This window comes from Ambystoma mexicanum, chromosome 3p, assembly GCF_040938575.1.
Source record: "Ambystoma mexicanum isolate Mex_15411 chromosome 3p, UKY_AmexF1_1, whole genome shotgun sequence".
In the NCBI taxonomy this organism is placed as follows: domain Eukaryota; kingdom Metazoa; phylum Chordata; class Amphibia; order Caudata; family Ambystomatidae; genus Ambystoma; species Ambystoma mexicanum.
The window spans coordinates 943,181,468-943,204,825 of NC_090925.1; the positions used below are offsets into that span (position 1 = coordinate 943,181,468).

Consider the following 23,358-nt stretch of genomic DNA (forward strand, 5'->3'; position numbering starts at 1 on the left):
ACCGGAAGGTTCTTTTACCAGGTCTTCACCCGAGGGGCTCTGCCCTTGTACCGGCACTGTGGCCAAGTGGCTATGCCCTAGTACCGGCAATACGTCCGAGAGGGTGCCTAAACGTAGCTCTACCGACCCCTGTGTTGAGGGTGTTCCACCTACCGGGCCTAGGCCCGAGTAGCAGGATAGGCCTCGTGATCCACACGCAAGAGTCTTGGAGGAGGCTGGGCCCAGCGGGCCGAGCAACATGTCGCAGGCACGTGGCAGGCAACTCGACAAGACAGAGGCACCCCATCCAACGCCATTCCAGGAATTCGGCGAAGAACGAGTGTCAAGGTGGGACTGGCCTCAACCAGGTACGCGGCCTACAGTCTATCCCTCTTTTGCACAGGGCAGCTTTCCTCTGCATCCATACGGGCAGGGTATGCAGTGGCCCCAGCAGCTCCCGGCTACCCCGTCAGCACCCCCTGCCACCTCCTTGGCCAGTGAAGAGGGGTTCTTTGAGAGGTTCCTCGGCCTCATGAAGTCACCTCGAATGGGGGTCATCCTCAAAGATGCCATCAGGGAAGTCCTTCCCGCAATGCTAGCAGCACAACAAGTGCCACCGCCCCAGGCCCCGACACAGCCGCCTCCTCCGGCTCCCCAGCCGACTCCTCAGGCGGGTCTGTACCAGTCTCTGCCGCCTCCTCAGCCTCCGGCGGCGGTCCCTGTATCCCAGCCTCCGGCGCCAACTCCTCCTCCACAGGATATGGATGAGGAGGATGATCCGGACACGCCATCCTCAGCCAGGGCCTTCCACGAACGTCTTGCTGGGCTGGCAGAGTATCTGTGCCTACCCCAACCTGAGATCGAGCAGCTGGCAGAGGGGGTTCTGGCGGAAGCCCTCACTCTGCGTCCCTCTGCCAAAACAGGGATTCCACTGTAAACCGATGTAGTCTCCCTGGCCAAAAAGGGCTGGCTCAAACCCCACTCGGCCCAGCTGGTCAATCGACGCCTGGACGCCAAGTACAGGCAGATGGAGGGGGATACACTCTTGCTCTCGGCCCATCCTCAGCCGCACTCCTCTGTGATCACTGCAGCATCACTATACTCCAAGCCTCAGTCATCCTCAGCCTCCTCCTCTGCGGCACTACTAGGCAAGGAGGAGAAGATCTTGGAGGCATACGGGAAGAAGATCTATTCCAATGCGTCCTTGCATCTTCATCAGGCCAACGCAGATGCCATGCTGGCTGCTGCCAACCAAAGGTTATGGCGGGAAATTGCAGACTTCCTCCAGTAACTCCCTACTCGGAGCCAATCACGCTTTAAGGCGGGGCTGCCGAGGCCAAGCTGGTGGTGCATGAGCTCATGGAATCCACCGTGGCCCATATTGACACCTCTGGCCGTGCCATCTAAATTGCCACGTACATGAGAAGGACAGCCTGGCTCCGCACAACAAAATTCAACCCGGACGTCCAGGAACGCATATTAGATCTACCTTTCGAGGGGGGGGATCTCTTCCATTCCTCCACGGACAAAGAGCTTGACAAAATGAAAAACAGCTCACAAACGGCCAAGTCTTTATCCATCCTGATAAAGACCACGCCCAAATCGTACACCCAATCTCAGCAGCGCTCTGATAGGGGTGGTACGTACAGAGAGTTCCGCGGCTTTCAGGAACAGAGATCCAGGAAGCCGGACCGCTCGCCGTCTCAGAACCGGCGCAAGCAACAAAAAAGGGGGGGGGGGCAAGGGCTTTTTCCAGTCCGTCGTCCTCCGCAACAGCCTCTGAGGGAAAGAAGGCATGACACGCCCCTTCGGGTCCCTGTGTCTCTAGTGGGGGGGGGGGCAGGCTAGCTCTCCACGCACATTACTGACACCAGAATTTCGCGGACCCCTGGATCCTCTCCTTAGTATACACGGGTAGCTCCTCCCTATCCCAGCCTCTCCTCCCTCCTCCCCTCCACTCCCACAGGTTGGGACAGCAACTCTTTTGGCAGCGATCCGGTCGCTCGAAGAGAGCCAGGCAGTGGAGGAAGTCCCAGCCTCCCAGCAAGGCTCAGACTTTTACTCCAGGATTTCCGCCATTCGGAAGAAGAACCAGGTGGGCCTGAGAGTTGTGCTGGACCTCTCCAACCTCTCCTTACCCCTGCAAAAAAAATTCAAGATGGTTACGCCAGCTTTTATAGCGGAGACATTGTGCAAGGGAGACTGGATGTTCTCCCTGGATCTGAAGGACGCGTACCTACACATCCCGATTTGGCAGCCCCATCGTTCTTTCCTACGGTTCAGGATCATGGGCTACCATTTTCAATACACGGTCCTTCCTTTTGGCCTCAACTCGGCCCCCATGGTCTTTATCAGGCTCATGAATACGGTGGCGGCCCTCCTCAGAGCACAGGGCCTCCACATCTACCCATACCTCGACGACTGGCTCGTCAGGGCCACATCTCCGGAAGCTGTTCACTACTCTTCCCATGCCCTTATGAACACACTGTATGATCTGGGCTTCTCGCTCAATCTCAAGAAGTCACAGCTGCAGCCCACGTAGACTGACATTCTTGGGCCTCATCTGGGACACACGCTCCGAGAAGGTATTTCCATCGGGGGACAAGATCTCGGCCATCAAGAGGGCCCCCAACCACTTCCTCAGCAGAGAGGTGACCTCGGCACGGTGGTACCAACATCTCCTGGGTCTATTGGCGGCGGTCCTTTTAGCCGTTCCGCACACAAGATTGAAGATGAGGAGGATTCAGCTGCACTTTGCGGCCTCATGGAACCAAGAGTGGGGCTCTCAATCTGAGATGATCAGCGTTCCTCCATCTCTCCACCCAGCCCTAACATGGTGGTCCAGGGACTACAACCTACGGACGGGCAAGCCCTTCCGGCCACCCACCCCGCAAGCCACCGTCACCACGGATTCCTCACTCGAGGGCTGGGGAGCCACCTTGGACGATCTCTCGGTCCACAGCACCTGGACTCAAAAGGAACAGGAATACCACATCAATTGGCTGGAGCTGAGCGCCATCTGGCTAGCGCTCAGGGCATTTCAACCACTTCTCAGGGGCAAGGGTGTCCTCATCTAGACAGACAACTCGACCAGCATGTACTATGTCTACAAGCAGGGAGGCACCAGATCCCCTCCTCTGTGCCGACTGGCGATCAGCATGTGGGAGTGGGCCCTGGAAAACGACATCTACCTCACAGCAATCAACCTCCCGGGGGAGTCCAACCTGGAGGCAGACATGCTCAGCAGGCTGGGAGTGGACAATTACGAGTGGCAGCTAAACAACTTATTCAGGAGATCTTCAACCGGTGGGGTCATCCCCAGGTGGATCTCATTGCCACCTGGCACAACACAACAAGAAGTGCCCTCAGTTCATATCCTGGCAGGGGCAGGGCCCCGGCTCCCTGGGCGACGCATTTCGGCTTCAGTGGAACGACATGAGGGTTTGCGCCTTCCCGCCCTCTCCGCTGATTCACAGAGTAATTTGCAAGATCAAGGAGTCTCGCCAACTCAACATCATTCTAATAACTCCATGGTGGCCGGGCCAGCCCATGGTTTTCAGAGCTGCTCAGCCTCTCGGAGATGCCTCTTATTCACCTTCCGACAGGCCCAGCAGATCTTCTGGCGCAGCAGGGATCAAGGTCAACCACCCCTCACCACAGAAACTAAGGCCATCCACCCTGCACCACAGAAACTAGCCCTCACAGCATGGTTCCCGAGCAGGTAACACTGCAGCATCTCAGCCTCTCAAAGGCTAATCTGGAAATCATACAGGGCGCAAGGAGCAAGGCTACCAGGGCCCGGTATAAAAGCAAATGGAGCAGATTCTGCCACTGGGCAGACTTCAAAGGAATCGATCCCCTGGCATGTACTTTGGACGACGTGCTCTCCTTCCCCTTCTTGGCGACCCTCGTCCACTCTGGCGTGCAGGTTGACACCTGCCGTACATATCTCGCAGCCATCGGAGCTTACAGGAACTCAGAGGAGGGGGTCTTCTCCTCATCCAATCCTATCGTCAAGAAACATCTGACGGGGCTTGCAAGGCTCTAACCGCCTGTCAAGAGGCCGCCCCGGTGTGGGACCTCAACATATTCTTGGGCGCCCTGGCGCACAAACCGTTCTAGCCAATGGCGTCCGCGGACATCAGGTTGGTCACCATCAAGACTGTCTTACTAGTCAGCCTTACCTCAGCTCGTAGAGTCAGTGAAATCCAGGCGCTGGTCACCTCGGAACCATATAATACCTTTCACAGGGACAAAGTAGTCTTGCGGACACACCCAGCATTTCTGCCCAAGGTGCCGTCTGCTTTCCACTTGAACGAGGATGAAGCACAAAGAGTGCTGCACTGCCTGGACGTCGGGCATGCCCTGAAATTCTACTTGGACAGGATCAAGGGCTTCCGCAAATCGAGCACCTTGTTCGTCACTTTCGGAGGCTCAAGACCAGGCTATCAGGCCTCCAAGGCCTCCATATCCCACTGGATGGTCTCAGCCATCATGGAAGCGTACGAGTGCCAGCAGGCATGGCCACACAGTCGGGGCCAAGGCAACGGCCATCGCATTCCAGCGCATGTCCCTTGGCAAGTCATTAGCCGGGCGGCCACTTTGGCCACTCACTCGGCTTTCGGCAAGCATTACTGTTTGGATGCCGGCTCTAGATCTGACGCAGCGTTCGGACAAGCGTTTCTCAGGCAGACAAGCGTTTCTCAGGCACCTTTTTGCTTAAGGAGGGTCTCCTCTCCACCGTGGGGCTACATTCAGGTGTAATCGCCCATGCAGTATGGAGGAAAGGGGACGGGACGTAAGAGTAATTATAAGTTACTCACCGTAGTGACTAACATACTCTTATTCCTTAGTTACCTTTCCACCATACGTCCCACCATCCCCCCCCCTAATAATACTGTTGTCATTAGGCAATGTAAAATCTATTGTCGACGCATCAATGGGGACTGAGGTGTGGCGCTGGAGGGCGGAGTCAGGGTAGCGCATGCTCCCTGGGCCGCACCTCCACGCGCCCCTAAATTTAAAGGGGAAGGTTTTTTCTGGTGAAAAAGGTTTCGTCGCTCGTCCCTTGGAAGCGACGCCCTTGCAGTATGGAGGAAAGGGGACTATGGACTAAGAGTACATTAGTCACTACAGTGAGTAATTCTAATTTAGGGAGATATTTTTAAAAACTGAGTGACATACTTTATTTGTCATGGACAAAGGCATTAATTTAGGTGACTGACTGGTGCTTACACCATGGTGGGGACGAACAAATACTTTCTACTTTTGCTACCATGCGGCCTGCTTCCATGTCTTTCATGAGATGCCAACTCCTCTTCTCAATCAAGCAGAATGAGACTCAGAACCTCCCTTCTCAATAAATCATAAATGGGGGTGAGGAATCGGGCCGCTTTCTGCACCTTTTACCCTCTTCATGGTTCTGTTGTGGGGGTAGAGGAATGGATCACAAATGTGTGAACCAGAGCTGATTCAGAAAGGGGTCATTCAGTCTGCACCCCATTGCGCATGACCCGGTATTTTGATTAAAAAAATTTACAATGCATTGAGTAGCAAGGCTTTAGAGAAACTTAACTAATATTAGGGTAACACCAGAGCAGGTTACGACAATAACCTACAAATGATTGAATTTTCTGGCCATATTTTGGAAACTTGCGAATGATGTGATTACTGTGCCTTGGGATGTGATGCCAATGCGTATACAATGTTTATACGTGAATCAACATGATTATTTAAGGTATTAAAGGAGGACCATTGTTGGACACTGGATATCCTCCTTCGGTGTTATGTAAACTCTACTCTTCAACCTTAAGCTGATGCCTTTTATTTGGCAACCGTCAACAATTTTAACTATTGTTTTGGGTGGTCAAAGAGGACGACCCATCCTGCCCTGCCATATTGTATGCTTGCTAATCTTTTTCCAAAACTGGCAATAGCATAGAAATAAATGTTTTGAAAGCACAAGGAAAAGTTGTCGTCTGTCTTCATACTGCCAGGCGTCTGTGCTTGGTTATTTGTTCGTAAAACTTTGGGGCCATATAAATAAACAACTGGAACAGTAACATTACATTTCAATAGTTAGCAACTTGCGAAGATATGTATCACACACAATTTGCAGTGCTTACCTTTGCCCCCTCCCATGTTCCTGCATATTGTCCCTCTGTGTTTGGGTCACCTCTCTCATCTGCGCCTCTCTGGGCCCAAGTATAACTGTATCAGCCGTGGCTTAAATGTGAGGGCTGGGAATCTGAGGTCGTATTCCAGTAGGGGTACCCAGACTGCTTGGAATTGGTGGAGCTTTCCCTCCTTTGCCGCTGAAACCCTCTCTGCAACCAAAATGTCCCAAACTTTGATCCACTAGCGTCCCAGGTTCGGGCCTTCTGCCGCTTTCCAACAGTGGGCGGTAGTGATGCACGCTGCCATCAGCAAGTGGGTCATTAATTTTGCCAGCTTCCCTGATTTCGGATAAAAAAGTCTGAACGAAGCGGGGACAGGAGGTCTCCCTGCAACAGTCTGTACAATTTTGAGATCCCCCCGCCCTTATACATGGGCTCCTTAATGTTGAGTTCTAATGAACCTAGCGGTCGTATGGCTTTCTCCCTTATTTCAGGGTGTGTAATCCAGTGGCGGAGCTGGGAGTATGTGAACCTGTCCTCTTCGGAGAGTTTAAATTCTTTTTTAGAGTCTTCAAAAGTGTGCGGTTGGTCCTCTGTATAGAGTTGCGCCAAGGTGCTTAGGCATCCCTCTTTCCATCGCTTGATTGCTCTCCGCGGGATGCCAGGCGTGAAGGCCAGATTGCCAAAGACAGGGGTACAAGGCCCCCCTCCCCTCGTGATATTTTTCCCCTGAAGAACCCCATCCCATACCCGCATGGTGACCTTTGTCGAAGATAACAGGTGGGGCCCTTGCTTGCGCATTGCGTGCGGAATAAAGGGCAGAAAGCGGAGGGGTAGGGCACAATGTGCCTGTTCTATTTCCAGCCACCTCGGGCCGGGGTCTCCATCGACCATGTGGGCAAGTGGGATAGTTGGGCGGCTTCTGCATATTTCAATAGATACGGGACCCCCCAACCCGGATCCTCCCATCATCACCCTAGACCTCTTCCCCCGCCAAATGAACCCCAATAGTTAGCGTTGGAGTATTTTCATTACGGGCTTGAGGACTTCTATAGGGCGGGAGCAACCAGGGGAGGAGTTTCATCTTGACGGCAGTAATCCATCCAATCAGTGAGATTTCTTGCTTTGCCCATCTTTCCAGGTCCTGTTCTAAAGCTTTAATCAGAGGAGGGAAATGAGCCCCGTAGAGGTCTCTCATTGAAGCTGCCAAGTGGACTCCAACATAGGCTATGGCATTCGTACTCCAGCAGATGGGGCAGATAGTCTGGACAGCCTGTAGCCACCAATTCCTGAGATTAATTGCAAACCCGGCAACCTGCCCAAAGGTGTGGAGTTCTCGTAAGGCCGCCTGTAGGGAGGGAACGATGTTGGTAATAGATATGAGTACTTTGTCAGCATACTGAGACCTTATGGGGGGAGTTTCGAATTACTGATGCCTGAATTGCGTTATTCCCACGTAGATGTTGGGCCAGCAGCTCCATTATGAGTGCAAAGCGGAGGGATGATAACGGGCAACCCTGGCGCGTACCAGAGGGGCATTGGGGGGGGAGAGCGTTCCCGGTTGATTTGGAGTGTAGTAATTGGCAGCTATCTCTTTGCTAAACTGTGGACCGAAGGCGAACGCCTCCAGAGCCAAGTGCAGAAAAGATCAGTCCACCCTGTCAAACGCTTTTGTAGCATCCAAAGCCAGGAGGGCCAGTGTCTCCTTATTATGCATGGCCAGTTCAATTAAATTGAGCGCCTGTTTGATGTTGTCCCCTGTTTTCCTGCCCAGGATGAAGCCCTTCTGGTCTGAGTTAATCAGTCGGGGTAGAAGTGGGTCTAAGCGGTTCGCTATCACTTTAAGTGGCGTAAAGAGCTATATAAACCTAATAAATACACATACAAATGTTAGCATCGCTATTCAGAAGTGCAATTGGCCTGTATGAGGCACAATCCTTAGGGTTCTTCCCTGGTTTCAAAACCAGAATCGTGTTGGAGTTCCTTATCGAGGGCGTTACATCACCCACCTCCCGGAAGGAATTAAAGAGGGATGTTAGGGGGGCCAGCAGTTGACCGCTAAACAGTTTGTAAAATCTAGGGGAGAAGCCATCCGGGCCCGGGGTGCGGGACCTCAGGGCTTTAATTACTACCTCCACTTCTCCTTTTGGATCGGCGCTTCCAGAGCCTCCTTATCTTCCTGCGTCAGTTGGAGCAGGGCGGCCTCCGCAATGTATTGCTTTTGAGCTTCTCTTGAGGTTCGTTCATATGCTCTATCAAATGGTCTTGTGCAATCCGTAATTTGTCTTGTTCGCCATACTGAATTACCCCTGCTTGGTTCCGAAGGCCAGCGATAAAGATTTGCCTTCTAGTTTTTGCTAGTTTACTCGTCAGGAGGTGATTGGCTTTATAACATTTGGCATAATAGGTCTGTTTAACTGATGATAAGGTCTGCACTGTCTCTTCTGCATATAGGGCTTCCAGTTTATCGCGTGCCACCCATATGGCAGCATGCACCTTTGGTGACCATCCATCCTTCTATCTCTCTTCAACAACTGTTATCTCCTGCTCTAGGCAGGTTTTGATCTGCTTCTTCCTTTTGTAGTATGCCGCTGTGCGTGCTTTTAAGTGCCCTCTAATAACTGCCTTCATTGCGTCCCATGTTGTGGCCAGGGAGTTCAGTTCCACTGGGTTTTCCCATGAATAGTTTTTAATTGCATTTGCCACCTCATCCCTTAAGGCCAGGTCGTTCAGTATCGGGTCGTACAGACGCCATTTTGGTCTGGTTGCGGGGGTCGGGTACCAGGATCTAATCTGTAGGGACACTGGGGCGTGATACGTGAGGACCTTCGGGACGATGACCACCTTGTTCGTGAAAGATAAGAGCTGGGGAGAGACTAGGAGCAAGTTGATGCGTGAAGTGCGGTGCACCTGCGAGAAGAAGGTGTAGTCTCTTTCCTCCAGATGTAGTACTCCATGCGTCCACAACTCCCAAGGATCTAAACAGATGCAGAATCCTGAGTGCAATTTTGAAATCTCTGTGGGCGGGTGCATGTGATTTGTCTTTATCTGGATCGAGCACTCCGTTAAAGACCTGGCCTTCCAAGAATGGGAGGAAGGCTGTCTCTAAGTCCCCTAGGGGGCATAGACTGAAACTAGTGAATGCAGTTGGCCCCAGAGCATCCCCTTCACACCCACAAAGCGGCCCCCTGGGTCTGTGATAGTGTATAATACCTGGAATGGGATGTCTCTAGCCAGCAGGATCGCTGTGCCCCCATATCTTCGAGTCGGGCTTAGACTGTGTGAAGTCCGTCGACACCAACATCCTGTATCGTGCTTCCGATAAGCTCCATTGGGCCAGCCATACAGGGCCTCTAAGGAAGGCAGTATAGACTTTGGTCCTGCCGCCGACATCTCGGGATCACGGTAGCGGACTGCAGGGGGCCTTTATGTTCTATTTCGGCCCTTCTGGACCTTTGACCAGGGCGAGCATCTTGGCTTAGGGGGGAGGTCGTCTGTATCCCCGGCAGAGGCGACCCCAGAGCCATCTTCTTTGTCTGGCGAGGTGGGATTCAGGATCCTTTGTGCGTCCTCTAAGTGTGCAATCGTTCTGGAGGTTCCTTTGAAGGAGAACTGGACCGTGGTGGGATATAGCCAGCAGTATTTAAATGTTTTGCTCTCGTAGGAAAAGTTTCAGGGGCCTCAGGACCCTCCGTTTCTGTATCGTCACTACTGCTAGGTCCTGGAAAATCTGAAGGGGGACCCCCTGGAACGTGAGTACATCGTGGGAGGGCCAATTACCATTATTGCCGCCTTGGCTGTATAAAATTGAACTCCGTTGATCACGTCTGGGGGTTGGGGGTTTCTGTGTCCAAACTTCTGCGGAGGCGCAGTCTTTGGATCTGTTGTCGTATTTCAAGTAGTGACGCAGCATGCTCCCGAGTCAAGTCTTCTACTTCTCCCAGTCTTTGCTCTGCCTCCGTCACCCTTTGATCTGTATGTTCGAGTTTGGTGCGAAGTTCTGTCATGCAAGAGCGGAATTCTGTTTTAATGTCCAACATAAAAGCATGAATATCTTCTTTGGTTGCTAGTTGTCCGGTCCCTCCAGGTGAAGCTTGAAGTGTGGTTTTGGCGGACTCCAGCTTTCTCCTTTTGTCCCCCGAAAACAACATAGTGGAGATGTCTCCGCTCTTCAGAGCTTTCTGCTATTTGGCCATAACAGTGATATATCTCTTTGCGCTTCGGAGAGCTATGTTGAGAGGTAGTTGGTGAGTTCCCCCTGGAGCAGAGACTGATTGCAGTGTCTGCTTCTATACTGTGGAGCACTCCACTTCAAATTACAGGGCTCCGTAACAGTTATTGGTGGGCTTCTGTGACTTTGTGGCCGTGCGTTTCTTCTCTTCTACTTTGAGGGGCGGGGGATGTCAACAGGATAGACGCTGACGGCTCCTCTTGTGTTCCGAATTCCAGAGCACCCTACAGGGCCATCCCTGAAACCCAGGAGTTGCTTCTGTGTGCCAAGGCTCCTGGTGGTACAGCACAAAGAGGGACCCCTGTTATGGTCAGGGGAACATATGTGGAGGCGTCTTCCTCATGGGCCCCACACTTGCAGCACCTGTGGGGCAGGGGATGGGGTAGCGCTCTTGGCTTCACCGTCAATGTCTATACGTGTCAGGGCTCTGGTTGCCTCAGTGAGTCGGGTCGGGGGGTCTTCTGATGCTGCCCCTCCACCTGGGGTCATGTAGAGTATGCAGCATAATGTTGTGGGGGATGGGGGCAGGTGACTCTCCTCCTGCACCGCGGGCACCTTAACACCTTATCCTCCTGAATGAAGCACCTCCCCCCTTCAGTAACAGCTCCCCCCCACCCCAGCTGCACGCTTACCAATTTTTGTGTGGTAATGTTTCGTCCACAGCGACCAGCAGGAAGGGCCTGCTGTGTAGGTTGCCGCAAGCTGCTGGGTCGTCTCTTGTGGCTCTGCAGTCCCCCGCCCGATCCTGGGCTATATGTATGACAGCCCGCTCAGGAGCACACCCTGCCTGGGGTCTACGTTTCCCTTACAGTTTCGATGATGCCGTCATGGGGGCGGAGTGGGATGTTTCCCGCCGCTCCGGGACCTCCGCCGTGGTCAAGGCAACCCGCTGTGCATCCGATTACCCCCTCCTAGCTGGGCAGATGGACTCTATCGCTCAATCACAATATTAGACCACAGAAAGAGTTCAGTCGGGCGTCCTCTTCACCGCAGCCCGGCTCAGCTACTTGCTTGGTATTGGTATATGTCCACCATCTGGAGACGCCAGGGCTACGGTCGCCAGTTTAGTGGCGGGTTACATGCGCTTGCCGCTGTCGGTATCATCCCATCTTGGGACAGCTGGTGGATGGATCGTTCCAATCGTGCTGCCCGGCTTCATCACCTTGCTGGAGTCACGGAAACAGGATATTATTAAGAAGGCCACGGGCTTCAGCTGGAGGCCATCAGCAGAGCTGCCACATCCATGGCGCTGCTGGCCCCGCCCCCCCCCCCAATCAAGTCTTTTAACAAAAGCCTTTTATTTAAATGCTCTGCTGACTCTGTACCAGGCCCATGCTGAATCAAGTGATAGAAGTATTTCACAAGTAGTGAGACAGATATTCTGAGGCCATGGCAGCTTATTCGTTTGGCAATGTTTGACCCCACGTAACTCGACAAAGCAGTGTTACATCCAGCCAAGGGACTACATTTCAAAACAAGAGATGAGATGTGAGGGGATGCTTATGGGTGTGGGGCTACAGACGTACAGAAAGGAAGTACTGTTTGCCACGGCCTTTCACCTTTCAGTGTGAACAGGTTGATTTTGGCTCTATCGCCATATGGTAGAAGAGAGAAGTGCTTTGAAATAAGCTAAGAGGGTAAAAGTACCAGATTTGTAAATGTAAATACATTTTCAAGTGACACATTAGATAAGCTTATTTGCAGACGGGTAACCTAAAATCCTTGTGCACTTGAAGCAGGATCCCCAAACACGGTTAGTGCAATGCATATACTGTTACATTTTTCCTACTTCACTCTCTTTGATTTTGATAAATTAGACCTTTTGATTTGTAATGATCTATCCTGCATTATTGTCTCAAATTCACTGTGGAACATGAATAGGTGAAGACAAAATAATGTATGTCTGTTTCCTCAGATAAGAGAATGTGTGCCTAAAAAATCTTCAGAGGAAGCTATGGAAAGGAAACTGATGGAGGATGATAGCGGTAGTATCCTGAATGCACAACTTCAATGGCAGCTTAATCTCTTAAACCATGTCGAGTCTTTACAAGATGAAGTTACTCATAGAATGGATTTCATTGAGAAGGAACTTGACGGTAAAACATTTAGAGTTTCATAATTCAAACATGAAGCTTTTTCATACAAAATGATAATCATCTAGCACAAGTATGAACATAGAATATGATTACTTCTGTTGAAACTTAATTTTAAAAGATACAATTTTTAACAGACTATCAAAAATCAATGGCTTGCTTTAAATTGGGCTTGACTGCACCATATGTTGCATGTATGCTGTATTCAAAGTGTTTTAGCTTCTTATGTGGGTGTGTGGTTCACAATGAAGTGCACCAAGCTATGCATAATTGTCTCAATAACAGGTAAGTGTCATTCCGTCTTGGTTCTTCAAAACATTCACATATCATACCCTAGACCAGATGGGCGATTTAATGCAGTACAGATGGCGTCATATACATCCCCTTTTTTTTCCTCATTACTGTTTTCCCAGCACAAACACTAAAATGGATTATGCAGTTTGACCAGATGCTTAGTGAGTCACAAGACAAAACCACTACCTTTTCAGTTTTTACAATCAAAATGTTCACTGTCTAGTTGGTATCCCTATAGAGCTTGCCCTCAATCTTCAACAGGGCCTCCTCCTCCCTAGCTCAGTCTCTCTATTACAAAAGTTTCAGTCCATGGAGGGCCTAAAAGCCAATGTCCTATGTGTGGCTCCCTCTGGGACTTCCTATGTGACCTAGCAGGGTAATCTTTGTCATGGTGCCATTGGCCACCAAACAGTAGTAGAAGGAGCCCCTTTTTCTCTCATGTTAAATTTTGACAGGTCGACACGCTCCCTTGTCCCGCCCCCTTTTGATGTGCTTTGATATAAACTTAATATCCATTTGATATGGAAAGGATATAAAAAATGTTTGATATTGATTGTATATCATTTCATAGGAAGTGTGTTCTAATTTGCATTCGTTTTGATATAAGTGAATATACATTTTATATAAAATCTATATAAAGATGGTAGCAGCGTTCAACGATGTTGCTCGGTCGAGAGCGAAGTGAGCCCTGAAGACAGGGACTCTGAATATAGGGGTTTGCAGAGAGATGCGTTGTTGACGTCACAGATGGGTTCCGCCCCCAGGGTGAAAGGAAGCAGATTTACATTTTATATCAAATTAATAAGCCCCCCAAAGTTTTTGATAGCAATTTCATTGAACCCCTATATTTTTTATATAAACTTTATAGGAAGCGGAAAATGATATCAAACAATTTTGATACCTTTTTGATATAAAAATGTATACAAAAAAATGAATATTTTTGAATATACAAATGGATGTAAAAAATATTTAAGCATCTTTTTTATATTGAAATGTATATACAAACTAATAAACATATTTTTTATGCAGAAATGTATATAAAACATATTTTATATAACATATTCATTTACATTTTTTAGATAATCTTCCCCGAACATGTTGATTTTATATCAATATTGATATAGAAATTTATACCAATCTTATATGAACTGGTTTTGATACACAGTGTAAATAATGAAAAGCAGTTTACTTTATAAGTAAAGTGTGCTTCCCACAGCCCGTACAAAAGTCAAACTATTGTTTCTAAGGGGTCTAAAGCAACTCGTGCACGGCATACATGTGTCCCTCAGTGACCCACCAAAGAGCTGTGAATCAACACTGCAGGGGCTTTTTATATCTACAAGACCTGGGGAATCCTAGTGTTAAGATGGATTTCTGAACTCTGTCCTGGAGGGGCAGAGGTTCAGAAGGCCAGCCTAGTTTCTTGGAACAGGGTAACCTCTGGACAAGCCAGACCAATCAAGGTAGCGATCGCAGCTGTCAAGACTAGGTCTCAAGAGGGGTGAGGGTGACTGAAAGCCCGCAATGAGCACACAAAGCAAGGACACTTACAAATTACTCCAAGCAGGTGTTATATTAAAAATATATACACATTTATTACAAGACCTTTGTAACATTGACCGTAGCGAGAATCACAATAAAACTCAAGTAAACCAACACATACCAATCAAATCCAATATATATACAAATACAAACGAGTCTAACGAGTTAGACGCACGAAATGTGTAGACCACCTAGATGGGGAGGAAAACAGGCAGTGCGAATAATAATTAGACCCAGTCCGCCTTCAGAGGCACCTAACTAAAAGGAAGTCCGAGCCCTACGAAGAGTGGAGCATTGTGCTCAAAAGTACCTGCACACGCGGGTGCCAACGGGCAAAAGGGGAGTCTCCTCGGGGGAATCAGGCAGTTCAGTTCAGTGAACAAATGAAGATGAACAGAGCTCCGCGACTCAAGCGCAGCCTCCACGGTGGGCAGAAGCAGAGCACGAGTACGGAAAGGCGTGCTGTTAGACACAGCGGGGAAAAGCTATGGGCTACTGCAGGAGGGCGACCAGTTCCTAGCGATGCTACTCACCGGTCCCCGATGCAGGCAGACCCAGGCTTCTCCGCGTCAGTTTCAGTGCTGGCAGGTTCAGATACGAGCAGGGGACATCTCGTCATCGTGTAGATTCCGCAGCAGCAGAAGTTAGAGTTGAGGATGTCCCAAACGCAGTGAACCCGCACAGATTGTCACCACAGCAGGGCGACGGAGCGGCCGTGTGTATTTCAGCCCAATGTACACTTCTCACGTCAGACCTGGGAATGCCAAGTGTACGAATCGTGTGAGAGTGGCAAGGACTCGTAATACAACACAACCTTGCGGCGGTTACAGAGCAAGACTCCTGGGTAGGCTGGTCAGTCTGCTGGATGGCCAAGAGACACTTCCGAAGGCTTACGTGCAGGAGATGGTGAAGATGCCGAGAATAGTTGTTCCCACTATTCCAAGGGTCGAAGTACCAGTATAGGCCTTCTCGTTCGATCAGAGGTAGAAAGGGTTTCACAAAGCGACAGCCGTGCAGAGGAGCAGTCCTTCAGCGGGTCACCAGCGATTCCTCGGTTCAGCCTCGTAGTTGCAGGATACTTGGCTCCTGTATTCCTTCGTTCGTGAGAACTCAGGAGATCGACCTGGTAGTGGTGTTTCCAGCCTCCTCTTATCCACGGTTCCCTTTGCGCCAAAACGGAGGGGACCCAATAGGAGATCTGCTCACAAAACACTCACACCATACGTGGACCTATCACGGACCACAGTGGTCCCAGGCATTCACGACAGACTAGACTCTCTGGCACCCAGGATGTGTATTGGGACCAGACATCCCAGCCCACATCCTGGAGGCACACACAAGGCCTGTAGAAGCCAGCGAAAGCATCTGTGTTTCGCGGGAAAGTACATGCCCAAATAAGGAAGGCCCCGGGTCGGCTCGACCTGGGGAAGGTGAAGGGGGCAAGACGGTCAGCGGACAGGACAAAGAGCCTCGTGGTCTGGCCATTTTGGGAGCCAGGCCACCATTTTGGGCTAAGCGCGAGAAACGCGCTTAAACAGCCAAAAGGAGCTCAAAAACACAAAGAAACGATCGCTGCCACCAGTCCCGTCCGTGATTCACTTGCACCGTTCATTAACAATCCAAGAGAGTATCTAGGGCCTGTAGAAGACTGGAGACCCAAGAGAGCAGTAACTTAGCTTACAGTGCCCTCTTGTGCCATGTTGCGCGAAAGCTGCAACACGATAAAAGAACTACGGAAAACAACGTTTCCCGGTACTGACTATCTTAAGGGCATGTCAGTTTCCCCGTAAGAATGGAGCGAAAGCCCAGAGGAGTGAGGCAGAAGACTGCACTTCTCTGGCAAAGTCTAGATCACGGTGAAAACAACAGCAAAAAGTTTAGGGGTTGCCATATGGAAGGACAATTACCCACAATTAAGAAATCTTTCCTAACACCTAGGAATGGGCTGACAACACAGAGCAGCATTCTATCCACATCCACATTAGCACGAAGCACAGATGGGCTTTATATTTAGCGCGCCGTAAAACAGGGTGTTTGTGCCAGCTGTATAAACAAAACCACCCATGAAAATACATGTTTACAAACTAAAACCAATAGTAGTTAGCGAGGCTATTTTTAACTTATGACTTAAGGCCGGCACAGGAAGTATCTGCATGCTGAACTTAATTTTAGATATTGCTAAGGATACAGGAAGCTAATGTTTCACAATCTAGGATGACCCTCATTAATTCTTGCTGAGTATGCAGGAAATAGACTGATGTGCTTCTGTTGATAAGAAAACGGCAATGACCCCAGGAAACATCTGCAGGGGTGAGGTTATTTTTAGATGTTGCTATAACACATAGGAATTAGTATGCATGAAACAGAATTCTGCGTTTTGTTGATAAGAAACCCATTTCTGCAAACTAAACAGTAATTACAAGTTACTCACTGTAGTGACTAACATACTCTTAGTCCATAGTCCCCTTTCCTCTATACTGCATGGGCGTCCCTCGCTAGGGACGGGAGACAGAACCTTTTTCACCAGGAAAAAAAACGTCTTCCCCTTTAAATTTAGAGGCGCGCGGGGCGGGACCCTGGGAGCATGAGCTCCCTTGACTGTACCCACCGGCACCACTCCTCAGTCACCATTGAGACGTTGACAATATTACAGTTGCCTAAGTGACACCAGTTTTATTAGGGGGGAGGATGGTGGGACGTATGGAGGAAAGGGGACTATGGACTAAGAGTACGTTAATCACTATGGTGCGTAACTTGTAATTACTCTTATGCCCCGTCCCCTTTCCTCAATACTGCATGGGCGATTACAACTGAATGTAGCCCCAGGGCAGAGAGGTGACCCTTCTTAAGAAAACAAGTTCCTTAATACTGCCTGCCAGAATGCTGCGTCTGACCTGGAGCCGGCATCCCAACAGTAGTGCTTGCAAAAAGCCGAGAGAGTGGCCAAAGTGACCGTCCTGCTGATGGCCTGCCGCGGTACGTGTCTTTGGAAAACGACCGCCCTGGCCTTGGCTCTGTATGCGTGGGCATGCATGTTTGCCGGAAGCGGTTAGTGCAGCCCCTCCTAGACCTCCTTAGGAGGCCACCATCCACCTTGCTATGGAGGCTTCGGCAGCCTGATATCCTGGCCTGGCCCTCCTATGGTGATAAATAGAGCCTCAGACTTGCGGAAGCTCTTGGTCCTGTTCAGATAGACTTTTGGTGCTCGTCTAGCATGAAGATGTTGCAGAACCCTCTAAGCATGGTCCTTGGGGTCAGCGAAGAAAGTAGGGAATACTATCTCCTCATTTAGATGGAATGCAGAGACTACCTCAGGTAAGTACGCGGGATGTGTTCTGAGGACCACCCTGTCCCTGTGAAAGGTAGTGTATGGCTCGGGTGTCATCAGAGCTTGGAATTCGCTGACACAGCGTGCAGATGTAAGACCCACCACAAGGGCTGTCTTAATGGTGACTAGGTGGATGTCCACGGATGCCGTTGGCCCAAAGAGTTTATGCGGCAAAGCGCCCAACACTATGTTGAGGTCCCACGCCTGGTGAGGGCCGTCCAATGTCTTTTCACCACTGGATTGGCAGATGAGAAAACATGCCCCCCGCCCCCTTGAATTCCGGTAGGCTTCGATTGCCGCCGGATAGGCTTTGAGGGAGAGCCAGATGGCCATCAACTCGAGCCAGTTGATGAGGGCCACCTGCTCCTAACAGAACCCTCTCTGTGGACACTGTGGCTGTCCAAGGTAGCTTCCCATCCTGCTAGGGATGAGTCCGTGGGGGTGGTAACCTGCAGAGTTGGCTGACGAAAGGACCTGCCTATCCGTAAATTGCCGTCCATGCTCCACCAGACTAGGTTGTGACAGAGATGCAGTGGATGCTGACCGGCTCCGCCTGGGAACCCCTCTCCTGACTTCAGGAGGCTGTGCAGTGTAACTGCAATTTAGTAAATTGAAATACCCTCCTGCATATAAAGGTGCCACACTTTAAGTTCAATAGTTCCAGAACTGCGGTTTATTAGCACACACAATTCTAGAATATTTCTGACAGTTTGCCCTCTATGCTAACACGTGTTTCGGCAACTAAACAGTGCCTTTCTCAAACCAGGGCTGTACATAGTAAAAACAGGTTTAGATCAATTGGAAATCGCCTTCAGCGATACCGCCAGTAGTGCTGTGTACAGGTGCCCCCTCAGACATCTGCCTGTTAGGGCGTAGCCCCTCCGCTCAGTCACCGGTAGGATCTCGCAACCCCTCGGCCTGGCAGCCAGTAGCTGTAGTAGCAGCCTTGGTATCTGCACTGGTACAAGAACCTGGAAGGTCCCTCACCTGCTTGTGCCTCCTGGACGGAGACAACTTTGCGGGGTGCGTGGTACGTACAGGCGCCCCCTCGGACATCTGTCCGGTACTAGGGCGTAGCCCCTAGTGTGTAGACTCAGTAATTTAACCTTGCAGCTCCTCAGCGCAGTCCCCAGTAGGATCTTGCGACCCCTCGGCCTGACAGCTGATAGCTGTAGCAAGCAGCCTTGGTACCTGCCCTGGTACCTGGACCTGAAAGGTCCCTCCCGCTCCTACGCTTCCTGGGGAAGGAGTTGATTTGCGGGGTGTGTGGTGCGTACAGGCACCCCCTCAGACATCTGTCCGGTACTAGGTCGTAGACCCGGTAATCGAACCTTGCGGCCCCTCAGCGCAGTGTCTGGAGGGATCCCAAGACCTCTCGGCCTGACTGACGGTAGCTGTTGCAGCCTTGGTACCTGCCCTGGAACCCAGGACCTGAAAAGTCCCTCCTGCTCCTACGCTTCCTGGGGGAGGAGTCACTTTTGCGGGGTACGTGGTGTGTACAGGCGCCCCCTCGGACAGCTGTCCTGTGCTTGTGCTTAGCCGCTTGGGCGCAGACCCGGTAATGGAACCTTGCAGCCCCTCAGCGCAGTGTCCCGTAGGATCTGGCGACCCCTCGGCCTTAGCTGTAGCAGCCTCGGTACCCAACGCTTCCTGGGAAAGTAGTCGCCTTTGCGAGGTACGTGGTGCATACAGGCGCCACCTCAGACATCTGTCCGGTACTAGGGCGTAGACCCTCGGGTTGGACCCGGTAATAGAACCTTGCGGTCCTCAGCGCAATGTGCGGTAGGATCTGGTGACCCATCGGCCTGACGGCTGGTAGATGTAGCAGCCTCTGTACCTGCACTTGTACCAGGACATGAAAGGTCTCTCCTGCTCTTGCGCCTCCTGGGGAGGAGTCAACTTTGCGATGTACGTGGTGCGTACAGGCGTCCCCTCGGATCTCTGTCCGGTATCAGGGCATAGACCCCCGGATGTAGACCCGGCAATAGAGCCTTGTGGCCCTTTAGCGCAGTCACCGGTAGGATCTAGCGACCCCTCAACCTGGCGGCCGGTAGCTGTAGTAGCCTTGGTATCTGCACTGGTACAAGAACCTGAAAGGTCCTTCCCGCTCTAGGTGCGGATGAAAACAGTGCCCTTACCTTGGGCCTGGACTTGTCCTGATGAATTCCTTTGAGTCCTCCGGCGGGAACCTTCCAAAGAGCTCCCTCCACCAGGCTAATCTGTTCTTCAGAGCACGTGGTAAGCGCATAGCACGCAGTGCAGGACTCCCAGCCATGGTCAGGGCCAAGGCAGCGGAGGCGGTGAGCATGGGGGTCAGGTTTAGGGAAGAGCCCCTTGCAGGCTGAACACCTGCTGGAGCCTGCTGATGTCGAACTGTGCCGGGGAGGAGCGTGGCACCAGAGGAATGATTGAAGACAAAAAGAAAACACTTCTCTTATGCACAATTATTGCTCCGCAACAATCTGCACAAAATGCACCCATTGTCTCGTGTACATACTTGTTAAAGTTTAAAGTTCTCAACTTAGTTTGCAGCCAAGCGAGATGAATGAGGCCTTAAAATTCACAGAAAGGTTGGCTTTTTAAAAATTCAAGTGCTACAGGCACATAGTACATGGTGGCTGTACCAAGCAATTTGTACCCGACCGGATCGTCGTACAACATCTGATAACCCAAACTATTGTGTATAAAATCTGCGTAAAAATGGTTGTTTTAAATGTTAATAAAAATGTGTTGTTTATTACAGCTATTTTGCGTCTTTATGTTCAGCTGTTATGGGTTGGAAATATATTAAGACAAAAGGGACGTTGACAAGTATGGAAGGCTGTTAAGAGCTTGTAACATCAGCTGTGAAAATAAAAAAAAGCCAGCATCTGGAAAAGCAACAGAGTTCTACTCTGTGTCTTAACTTAAGTGTGATTAAAAACATAGAAACTGTTTCTCTACCCCGTATCGTATTGCTGCCCCTCCCCCAGCACATCCTAGCATTACACTTCCGAATGGAATAACTTTTTAAAAATCAACCAACGATGGGTATTATACATAATATAAAGGAACACGTAATAAACAGCCACCCCATTTTTTGATTTTGAACAAAATATTGTATTTATATAGAAGGACATATTTGATACAGAAAGGAAAAAAGATTGTGCACAATCAGGTCAATACAGAGAGCAAATGTTTTAATGCAACAAAGAATAAACATGTAGATTCAAACCACCAGCTCTCAGACACTCAGCTTGGACGGGTACATCGCCTGTGTGACCTAGATGATTTAAAGGTAGAGACGCTGTGAAATAGTGAGGGGTTTGAAACCTACAGGACAATGCTCCACATAAAAACACTGTTGTGGCATCCAACACCCCCCAGCAATGCCGGTTGGGGTTCAATACCACTATCTATAGCTTGCAGCGCTGTCCCAAATGTATAACTCCTTATGGTGACAATCTCCTTCTTTGAACTGCCCCATCGGTTTACCCGTATTAAGATGCCACCATAGGTAATTCTGAAACTGTGGCTGACCCCCTCATCCTTGGGTCTTGTGGGCCCCTAAGCCAGATGGGACGTGTTGCATTAGATGAATCATCCGCCATAAATCCAACGGCTGCCGATTGTTGTTTGACACCATCCACATCCAGAGACTCTGCCGGCTGTGCCATCCATCTGTTGGTGTATGCGATGTCACTAAGAATACAATATTAAATATAGATTCAGAATAAAGCATCTTTTACACAGTCAGCATTAGCGCTTTACAATATTCACCAACAATATTGCAACTGTCGCACCGCACAGCGTGTTGCAATGTGAGCATCAACATATTAAATCCAATGTAACAAACAGGTACAGGACTCCTAAGAAATTGCAACTTTAACTTGCTTACATAGAAGAATCTCGGCTACACCAGTTCATCAAAGGTGTGATCATTGGCTAAACTGAGTCGCACAGTGCCTGATATGCCAAAATTGGGCCTTCACATGCCACGCATTGTCAAGATTGTACAGAACATTGCAAAAGTTAGAACCATATTTTAAAAGTCCTGGCACACTTCTCCCTCACACTTTTCTTTGAAATCAAACAATGCAGTTTTCACATGTAAAGAAGCAGGGCAACACTCTTCGCTTCACTTGCAGACAGAGCATAGACGCATTTTGTTTTATGCCACTCTGCATGCAGAATAAAATAAAATGTAGCGCCTACTTGGAAGTACAAAACGAATCCGGCACAATCTAAAACATGCACAGAAGACAACTTTTACACATCCCCAAACATCACAAGCCCAGTATAAAACCCTGTCACTGGCCACCCTTAAAAATGTCATTAACTCTAGTACTTTGTCCCATTAAATCGTGGGTATACCGTTTGCACAACATGTGTGATCTTTGGTGACAACTCAAATATTAGCGTCACATTGCACACTAAGAATATTTCATCAACTTTATCGACGCTCTGAAGCTAAAGCACTGCATTGTGCGTGTGTAAATACACAGCATCAAAACAAGACAAGTGCCCCAAAAGTACAGTCGGGGGTTATTTAATGTTTCATTTAATGTTTGGAATGGCTATAAGGGCGGGGTTGAAGCTTTAATATTGAAGTGTCTGATTGATTTTGCGAGTGTGTGATTGATTGTGTAGCTGCGCTATAAACACTTACACATATACATTTTCAACTTCTTCCAAAGTGTTGTAAAAATCTCAAAAACAACACATGCACACACACACAGAAGTAGAATCCGGCGCTACCGGCATCTGCACACTATCCTTGCCGGTATGCATAACCACAGAGCATTCTAGGCCAACTATACATTTTCAAACATGTCATTGAAAGCACACAGCTGTTAAGTTATAAATTCACAGCATGTCTCAAAAGGGGCCTGTCTCACTGCATGAGTCAGAAAGGTTAGAAAATTACAAAGACAATATATTAAAGTATTGAAATACCCCCAAACTCACCTTTTTGCTGTTGCTGAAATAAACTCAGAATAAACAGATGGCCCATCTTCCAATGAAAGGCTCTGCAGGGATTCCCCCAATGTTCGCAGACCCACAATCAAATCCAGCCGAGAAGCAGAGTACACTGCAGAGTTGCAATGAAGTGTCCCAGGTCAATTAGCCATTGTCCGCAGAGGTGCAACAACCCGTGGCTCTGACACTGTGGTCGACAATAGCGCTGCTGGAGTCAGAGACCCATTGTAAGATGTGAAAGCTCAATGTTGTTTCATAATCAACAATGCACATATTTATGTATTTCTGTTTAGTTTGCAGAAATGGGTTTATCAACAAAACACAGCATTCTATTTCATGCATACTGCTTCCTGTGTGTTATAGCGACATCTTAAAATAACCTTGCCCCTGCAGATGCTTCGTGGGGCCAATGCCATTTTTCTTATCAACAGAAGCACATTATTCTATTTCCTGCATACTCTGCAAGAATTAGTAAGTGTCACCCTAGATTGTGAATCCTTATAGCAACATCTAAAATTAAGTGCGGCCCGCAGATGCTTCCTGTGTAGGCCTTCAGTCATAAGTTAATAATAGCCTTGCTAACTACCATTGGTTTTAGTTGGTAAACATGTATTTTCATGGGTGGTTTTGTTCATACAGCTGGCACAAACATCCTGTTTTACGGCAAGCTAACTATGAAGCCCATCTGTGCTTTCTGCTGATGTGGATAGATTGCCACTATGTGTGTCAGCCCATTCCTAGGATTCCCCAGGCCTTGTAGATATAAAAAAAACCTGCAGTGTTGATTCACAGCTCTTTGGTGTGTCACAGAGGGAC

At 49.5% G+C, this 23,358-nt stretch overlaps 1 protein-coding gene across 3 annotated transcripts in view; it reads left to right on the forward strand.

Annotated features, from left to right (window-relative positions):
• PHF20 (PHD finger protein 20) overlaps window positions 1–23,358 on the forward strand; it is a 2,392,123-nt gene that overhangs the window by 2,328,675 nt on the left and 40,090 nt on the right. For all 3 annotated transcript variants that reach the window (XM_069652246.1, XM_069652248.1, XM_069652247.1), the window contains exon 25: window positions 12,242–12,422. In XM_069652246.1, the coding sequence (XP_069508347.1) occupies window positions 12,242–12,422 (181 nt within the window). The remainder of the gene's footprint in view (window positions 1–12,241; window positions 12,423–23,358) is intronic.